The following is a 9,466-nucleotide window of genomic DNA, read 5'->3' as shown; positions in this document are numbered from 1 at the left end:
AAAAAATATATATATATATACATATATATATATAAATTAGCCGGGCGTGGTGGCAGGCACCTGTAACCCCAGCTACTCGGGAGGTGGAGGGATTCCTTGAACCCAGGAGGCAGAGGTGGCAGTGAGCTATGATTGTGCCATTGCACTCCAGCCTGGGCGACGGAATAAGACACATTCTACCTGTCTGCAGTTTTCAATCAGTCCCACTCATAACTGTCCCCACAGACAGCTCAGGATCACCATAACTTTAAGAAAATCTTAACACAAAGGAACAAAATAAATAATAAAAAAAAGCAACTTGCAGGAAACAGAAGCCTTGGAGGAACAGGAAAACTTAAAAATTAGGCTGGGCATGATGGCTCCTGCATGTAATCCCAGCACTTTTGGAGGCCGAGGTGGGCAGATCCCTTGAGGTCAGGAGTTTGCAACTAGCCTGACCAAAATAGTGAAACCTTGTCAGTACTAAAAATTAAAAAGTTAGCCAGGTGTGGTGGCACAGCTGGTGGGAGGATCACTTGAACCCAAGAGGTGGAGGATGCAATGAGCTGAGATCACACCACTGCACTCCAGCCCGGGCAACAGACCAAGACTCCATCTCAAAACAAAACAAGACAAAACAAAATCTATTTTTTAAATTGGTCAGGCATGGTGGCTCACGCCTGTAATCCTAGCACTTCAGGAGGCCAAGGCAGGTGGCTCACTTGAGGTCAGTTCTAGACCAGCTTGGCCAACATGGTGAAATCATCTCTACTAAAAACACAACAATTACTGTGTTTTTACAAGTGTGCATTACCACACCTGTAATCCCAGCTACTTGGGAGGCTGCGGTAGGAGAATCACTTGAACCCAGGAGGCAGAGGTTGTAGTGAGCTGAGATTGTGCCACTGCACTCCAACCTGGACAACAGAGTCAGAGTCTGTCTCAAAAAATAAAATAAAATTTTAAATTATTATTATTATGTTGAAAGAGATAAGAGAAAAATAGATATAGGAACTATGAAACAAAAACAGGATATTATATTTTTAGAAGAGGATTCAGAACAAAAAAGATAAATGAGATAGATATGAAAAGATGAGTCTGGGAAGGCCAACATTCCAGAAAAAAATGATTAAAGAAATGTCCCAGGGAGGAAATGAGCTTCCTGACTGATAAGTACCCAACACAATATATGAAAATAAACCCACAAAAAATTTAAAAAATTAACAAAAAAAAACAAAAAAATCAAAAAAACCCCACAAGGCAAGCCATTGTGATTTCTGAACACTGAGGACAAAGGGCAAAAATCTTAAAGCTTAAAAAAAAATTGCACAGGAGTTCTCAACAGTGATCCTGACAAGTAAAAGACAATGGAGCAAACATTTTTAAATTCTGAAGGAAAAATATTTCAAAGCTAGAATTGTATACCCAGCCATTTGATCAATTAAATGTGAGGGTAAAATAAAGGCCTTTTTAAACAGGTATGGTCTCATTTTCATGACTCTCTTCTTAGGAAGCTACTGGAGAATATGATCCAACAAAAGGTGGGAGTAAACCAAGATACAAGGAGGCACATAAGCCAGGAAACATGGAATCCAACACGAGAGAGGCAAAGGGGGTCCCCGAGGATGACAGTAAAGGAATATCTGAGGATGACAGCAATTCACCATATACGGTATACAAAATAAGCAGACCACATGGGAGGAACGCAAAGGCTCTGGGAAAGAAAATCCTGAGTAGGTGAAGTGTACAGAATATGTATGAAGATTTATACCTTGAGTATACACTTAGAAAGGCTGTGCATAGAAACAGTAAGAAAAAGAATCTTAGTTTCCCAAAGTGGGAAAATGAATTGATAGATTCCTAAAGCGATGAAGTCAAAAACAGCAGCATAATATGTTATTTAGAATTAAGGAAGTTGGCTGGGCGCAATGGCTCATGCCTGTATTCCCAGCACTTTGGGAGGCCGAGGTAGGCAGATTGCTTGAGCTCAGGAATTTGAGAACAGCCTGACCAACATGGCAAAACCCCATCTACAAAAAATACAAAAATTAGCTGGCTGTGGTGGCACACACCTATAGTCCCAGCTACTTGGGAGGTTGAGGTGGGAGGACTGCCTAAGCCTCGGAGGTTGAGGCTGCAGTGAGCTATGAATTGTGCCACTGTGCTCCACCCTGGGAGACAGACCCTGTCTCAAAAATAAAATAAAAACCAACAAAATAAATAATTTTTTAAAAAAGCTGATGGGAAAGAGGACCGAAATAAGTCATATGCAACAAAATGTTAACAGAGATAGTTTTGGGTGGAAAGATATGGGTTAGTAATAAGTTTTTCTATATTTTTCCCATTTTTTTTTTTTTTGAGACGGAGTCTCGCTCTGTTGCCCAGCCTGGAGTGCAGTGGCACAATCTCGGCTCACTGCAACCTCCACCTCCCGGGTTCACGCCATTCTCCTGCCTCAGCCTACCGAGTAGCTGGGACTACAGGCACCCGCCACCACGCCCGGCTAATTTTTTGTATTTTTAGTAGAGACGGGGTTTCACTGTGTTAGCCAGGATGGTCTCCATCTCCTGACATTGTAATCTGCCTGCCTCGGCCTCCCAAAGTGCTGGGATCACAGGCATGAGCCACCGCGCCTGGCCTATTTTTCCCACTTTCTATAATCATATTATTATTATTTAGAAAACTACATTTTCTGTAATTAGAGATTACTCTGGATTTTGTAAAGAAGAATGTGGGTCCTGTACCAGATCTTGGAGAAGAGCACGCCTCTGGAAGTCACGGGATATCCAAAGTTGTCTGTCAGATGTCAGGTGGGCTATGATACCTGCAGCAAAATAGCTGACTTCCATTTCCCTGCTACAGAGTAAACTGTTGATATGCTTCAGCGCATCTTCGGTCACCAGCTTGGAAGAGAGCTCTCTGATTTCTGCTATGTTGTTCTACAGGTCAGGTGGAGCAGAGAACCCCAGAGACGAGAAGGGAGGGGAGAATCAGGAATTGACTTTTTTCACTTTCCTGCTTCTCAGGTCAGATACATTCAGAACACTTACTCCTATACCCACCTCCGCCTCAAGCAAGCCTAAAGCCCACAATCCAACTCCCTTGATGAGGATGATCATTAACAACAGTCACTAAATAGGTACTTACTAAGTGCCAGGCACAGTACTAGATAAATAAAATTGTCTTTTTATCTACTTTATCTCATTTAATCTTTAAAATACTACTACAAAGAAACGTGACACTAAGCATGACAAACTTGTCAAGTTCACACTGCTAATAACTGGATGAACTAGAGTACAAATCAAGGCCTAACTCAAATACTTAACATTACTGAAGGTCTGCTCAAGGTTACGTTATCTCTTAATAATAACAATGAAAGTCAGGCAGTATTTTCTTTATTTTATATGTTACACTAATTTTCTATGCTGTGTAACAAATTACCACACACTTAGTGGCGTAAAACAATATGCATTTATGATTCCCTGGTTTCTGTGGGGCAGGCGTCTCGGCATGACTTAGCTAGACCCTCTTCTCTGAGATCTCACAGGGCTGCAATCAAAGTGCTGGCTGGGCTGCATTTTCACCTGGAGGCTCCACTGGGGGAGAATTTACTGCCAGCCTCACTCAGACTGCTGGCAGAATTCATTTCCGGTGGCTGCAGGACTGAGTGATTCAGTTTCTAGCTCCTAGAAGCTGCCCCAAGTTCCTTAAACTGTGGGCTCCTCCCTCCTCCAACCACTTACTTCATGACTGTTTGCTCCGTCAGGGCCACAGAGAAAGAGTCCCTACAGTGGGCCTGCTAGCAGGACAGATTACATATATATAAGTATATAGCAACATAATCATGGGAGTGATATCTTATCATCTCTGCCATATTCCCTTGGCCAGAATCAAGAAACAGGTCCTGCCCACACTCAAGGGTAGGGGATGTCAGTCTCAGGAGGCTGGAATCACTGGGAGAATCTGTCTACAAAAATGAAAAACCAAAGGTTTAATGAGGTAAAACAGTCAAAGTAAACACAGCAGTTTGTGTTAGTGTTAACTGCTGCTTCTGATGAACCACTCAGGAAAGCACACCCTAGACACTACTATATTGAGGCACATAGGACACTAAAGATTGAAGCAGATATCGAGATGTCCCCCCACGCCTGTTTTTCCCAAGACCAGCTATATCCCTCATCAATGCATGATTTCAGTGTTAAGTCTATCATGTTACCCCCTAACAAGACATTCTTAGCACAACTGACAGGGGCACCACAGATGAGTCCCAAGATTTTTCTTATAAATCCTCACATTCTGGATCTCTCAAAAAAAAAAAAAAAAAAGAAAGAAAGAAAGTGGGCTGGGTGTGGTGGGTCACACCTATAATCCCAGCACTTTGGGAGGCTGAGGCAGGCAGATCACGAGATCAAGAGATTGAGACCATCCTGGCCTCTCTTTTAGTAGAGATAGTGAAACCCTCTCTCTACTAAAAAAATACAAAAATTAGCCAGGCGTGGTGGTGCATGCCTGTAATCCCAGCTACTCGGGAGGCTGAGGTGGGAGAATCACTTGAACCCTGGAGGCAGAGGTTGCAATGAGCCAAGATCGCGCCATTGCACTCCAGCCTGGGTGACAAGAATGAGACAAAAAAAAAAAAAAGAAAAGTGGACTATCTTTTAGGTCAGCTAGTAGGATATGTAGAATTGTTTAGGATATATGAGGCATCAATCCAACTTTCTGGCATTATTTCCCATTCCTTTTCACCTTCCTACTTTTTCCCCAAATTCTAACCATTCCATTTTACAGTGTTCCTCAATGATTACACTTATTTATTACATTATAAATAATCTTCCCTAGCCAAAAATGACTTTGTCCCTTCTTTATACTTTTCCGTACCTTCCAGATTTCCAATATTAATCATTTATTCCTCTCTGTGAGGCCTTTCACATCTACTTTGTTGTGAGTCCTGTATGTGTGAGATACATGAAGATAGGGCACAGTCCCTCCATGAGTTCAGGACCAAGGCTCCCAATGGACTCAGTGCCTCTCTTGCAGCACTCACTTGTCAGTCGTAAATCAGACACCTATTTGTACACATGTCTAACACTGCCTTCCCAAAGTTATGAGCACCATCACCTTGACATATTTCATGCATCTGTGTCTTTCCAATGCACACGGCATGGCAAAGTGAAGGTGCTTACTATATGGCTTTATTACTTATTGAAAAATCTTCACCTTTAGCTTTAGGAAACAAAGAAATGTCTCAATTGTAGAATATCTTGATTGAGAGGCAGTATATAAGTATCAACAAAGAAATTGCTAAAAAATATGGACTGCCTGGATAAAGTAGTATAGTAAACTGATTAGTATCAGAGGGTCTGGAGCCAGACTGCCTGAGTGTTTTTTTTTTTTTTTTGAGCAGAGTTTCGTTCTTGTTGCCCAGGCTAGAGTACAGTGGCACGATCTTGGTTCACCTCAACCTCTACCTCCCAGGTTCAAGCGATTCTCCTGCCTCAGCCTCCCGAGTAGCTGGGATTACAGGCATGTGCTACCATGCCCAGCTAATTTTTGTATTTATTTTTAGTAGAGACAGGGTTTTGCCTTGTTGGCCAGGCTGGTCTTGAACTCCTGACCTCAGGTGATCCACCCACTTTGGCCTCCCAAAGTGCTGGGATTATAGGCATGAGCCACTGTGCCCAGCTGAGTTTGAGTTCTAATTAGGATAAACTGCATTTCTGAGACTCAGATTCTCTATGAAACATGGATAACAGTGTATGGTAGAATACAAAAATAACACAACTTTTCCTATCCCTGTATATACTCCCCATAGCAATGTGACTTTACTGCCTTTAATCTGGGTTTAAATATATAATCTGTGTTGTCCTATGAAACATTAGCAAGGTGACATAAGCAGAGGTTTAAAAAGCACTTGGACAGTGGGGCCTGCCCTCTGAGACTGCCACGTGGAGAAGCCCGTGGACAAAAAGCCTGCCAGCTGGTAAGCAGCACCAACTGTCAGACATGAGAGTCAGGCCTTCTTAGACCCTCCAGCCCCAGTCAAGCCACCAGATGACTGCAGTTACATAAGTGACCCCACATGAGACCAGAAAGACCAGAAGAACTTTACAGCTGAGCTGAGCTCAAACTACTGACCCACAGATTCATAAGTAAATTAAACAGCTACTGTTTTAAGCCACTAAGCTATAGTTTGTTCATAACAATAGATAACTGATACACAATGGTATTTACTCTGTAGGGCTAATGTAAAGATTAAATGAGTTTATACATGTAAATTGCTTACATTAGTGCCTACCATACAGTAGGTACTATATAAGTGTTAGCTTTTGTTTTCAAGCAATTAAAATTAATTCAAAACAATTCACCTTACCAAAAGACCAAGTACTTTGCTTTGTATTGCTGACTCTGAAAAGGTCTGTCAAAAAAATAGATATATACAGGTTACTTTATCATGAAGAAAAGAACTTTACATATAAACTCAATCCTGTCTTCCCACCTCCAAGACTTGGATGAAGATTTCCAATCCTTGATTTTCAATAAAGTGCTTGCAGGCAGCTGGAGACCCATCTGTAAGATTCCAAAGTGCTTTCAAAGTAAACAAGAGGGTGACATCATCTAAATTCTCAGTAGTCTTTTGTTTTACTATTGCTAGAAGTTCCTAAAAACCAAAGAGACAGGGAGTTAGATGCTCTAATGAATAATCAATTGCAGTATAAAGAAAGCAATGTTAAGATGCATCAAACCTTGGTTCTAAACCCAAGTTCTGCCACTTGGTAGCTTTGTCATCTATTTTCTTTCTAGAAAATAAATTACAACTACTTTTTACAGTTTTTGTGAGGATTAAATGAAAAAAATTTAAGTTTAGTGAGCACTTAGTCTAGTTCTTGGCATATGGTCATTAAGTTAATAATCAAGTACATTATTAGCTATTCCATTATTTTTATTTAGAACACTTACTCGACACCTTCTTTAAACCAAGTACAAAGAAAAAAAAAAGGTGGGGGGGTAGAAGTCAGACAAAAAAAAGTTGACTTTTTTAAATTAAATAAAAGAATTTTAAATTTTGGTTAATTATCTGATGGAAACACATAAAAGCCTAAAATTTAGGCTTTAGGAAGGATGGGAGAAGGGAGCCTCCATACAAAAATAATATGTAACTGAGACCAGAAGAAAAGGAGGTTAAACCAGCCCAATAAGAAATGGGGACAGGCAGGAATGGGGCTCGGGGGAGATGGGGAGGAAGCACATGCCAGGCAAAGTTTGGGGCAGGAAAGTCTGCTGCTTTAAGCCACTGAGCAGGTCAGTGGGGCTGGAACACCAGGACAGTGTTCCATCACATGATCTCACATCTTGAAGAGGCCACTGGTTCACTTTGACAGACTGCAAAGTACCTTTTGAGATCAACATTTCAAGAAAGAAGTCAAGCTAGTATTTACGGTCTCTTTCAATATCAGACTGTCATGCGAGAGGAAAAAGACAAACAATTTTCACTTTAACCAGCTGATGAAAAGATACATAAAATATAACAAAGCACCAAACAAATCAGAATGTGTATGTTCAAGAAGAATGAGACCACCTCAAATATTCTGCCCAATCAGTTGAGAATGTGTCAAGAGACTTCATCACAAAAATAAATCTGTGAAAGTCAAGAGGAGAAGAAAAGAGTGGCAGATGAGATGGGTGCACTCACCTAAGCAGCTAGTTAGATGAATGAGAGCAAGACCAGGAGCTCGGGAAGTGAGCCTGTCCCTGAGCGTATCACAGTGGCCAGGCCCTTGATCACACAATTTAGCTTAATGATACTCAAAATGACTGTGCACTGTTACTACTATGACAGATGTCATTTTTTCAACTGAGACCCGTTTTTCGGATGAAAAATCTAAGACACAGAGGAGACTTATCCGTTGTCTATGACAAGTGCCTAGCCTGCTCGCTTTATCTGTATCTTAACTAGTCCTGTTACCCCTCCCAGCAACTTTATGTTCCTGGGATATGTTCCTCCATAACATTATATGGCAAAACTCCTACTTGAGTTAAACGTAACTATCAGTTACTTCATACCTCCCAACATTCAACATATTAATGTTGAAAAAGACTGAGTTCACCTGGTCTCAATTTCAACATCTGCTCATAAATTTCAAAAGAGCACTTAACTGTATTTGTCAGTACTACTTTATTTCCTAATGAATTTTCTCCAAAGACTACTACTACTTCTCTCTCCTCAAACTTCAATCACCATCTTCTCACTCCCCTCATCTGATTTCTTCATCTTCTTTTTCATTGAGAAATACACCCACTCGTCCTAACAAAAGCTACCAACTGCTTGCACTTGCATCAACATACTCTGCCTTCCCTTCTGCTCCAATCTAAAGTCAACATCTTTACTTTTACTCTAAACCCAATTTCTGCACATACAGAGATTCAGCACCAAAACTGTTTCCTTTTATTTTGTTTGTGGCATCAACTTCTCCCTCTTTAGAACTCTTCTCGTGGGCACAAAATATGTCTTAATGTAGTCGATCTTTTTAAAGACTGACCCCACCTCTGCTTTCCTTCTCATTAAATTATATCAAAAAGTTACACCCATTTCTCACTTCCCATTTGCTATTCCATCCTATTCCAATCAGGTTTTGGCCTACCACCCCACTGAAATAAGCAAGTTCACTAATGACTTCCTCTCACCAAATCCAATGGTCAACTCTGTCCTCATGTCACTCCATCACTCAGTAGTATTTGATATAATGGCCCAATTTTTCCTGAAACATTCCTCTTGGATTCTAAAACACCCTCTCTCGGTTTTGCTTCTATTGCACTTTGGATGCTCCTTCTCAATCTCCTTTTCTGGTTCATCCTTTTTTTCCCCCCCTCAATAAACAGGCACATCTAGGAGAGACTGTGGGTTCAATTCCAGACTACCACAATCAAATAACAAATAACACAAATTTGTTCTCCCACTGCATACAAAAGCTATATTTACACTATAATGTAGTCTGCTAAGTGCGCAATAGCACTGTGTCTAAAAAACAATGTGGATACCCTTTTTTTTGAGACAGTCTCACTGTGTTGCCAAGGCTGGAGTACAGTGGTATGATCTCAGCTCACTTCAATATCCACCTCCCGGGTTCAAGGGATTCTCCTGCCTTAGCCTCCCAAGTAGCTGAGATTACAGGCTCGTGCCACCACACCCGACTAGTTTTTGTATTTTTAGTAGAGATGGGGTTTCACCATGTTGGCCAGGCTGGTCTCAAACTCCTGACTTCACGTGATCCGCCCACCTCAGCCTCCTAAAGTGCTGGGCTTACAGCATGAGCCACCACACCCAGCCCAATGTAGATACTTTAATTTAAAAATATTTTATGGCTGGGCGCAGCAGCTCACCCCTTTAATCATAGCACTTTGGGAAGCAGTGGCAGGAGAATCGCTTAAGCCCAGGAGCTCAAGACCAACCTGAGTGACATGGCTAGACCCTGTCTCTATCAAAAAAAAA

General features: G+C 41.3%; 1 protein-coding gene across 1 annotated transcript in view; it reads right to left on the bottom strand.

Moving 5' to 3' along the window:
* Positions 1 to 9,466, bottom strand: part of ZYG11A (zyg-11 family member A, cell cycle regulator) — a 55,599-nt gene that overhangs the window by 9,236 nt on the left and 36,897 nt on the right. Inside the window, exons 9-11 of the mRNA XM_011926375.1 lie at positions 6,476 to 6,637; positions 6,350 to 6,394; positions 2,689 to 2,918 (exon numbers count right to left, since the gene is read on the bottom strand). Of these exons, the coding sequence (XP_011781765.1) occupies positions 2,689 to 2,918; positions 6,350 to 6,394; positions 6,476 to 6,637 (437 nt within the window). The remainder of the gene's footprint in view (positions 1 to 2,688; positions 2,919 to 6,349; positions 6,395 to 6,475; positions 6,638 to 9,466) is intronic.

Source organism: Colobus angolensis, unplaced genomic scaffold (assembly GCF_000951035.1).
Source record: "Colobus angolensis palliatus isolate OR3802 unplaced genomic scaffold, Cang.pa_1.0 Scaffold68, whole genome shotgun sequence".
NCBI classification, from domain to species: Eukaryota; Metazoa; Chordata; class Mammalia; order Primates; family Cercopithecidae; genus Colobus; species Colobus angolensis.
The sequence above is the reverse complement of the archived record's forward strand: the minus strand, read 5'-3'. Positions and strand labels throughout refer to the sequence as shown.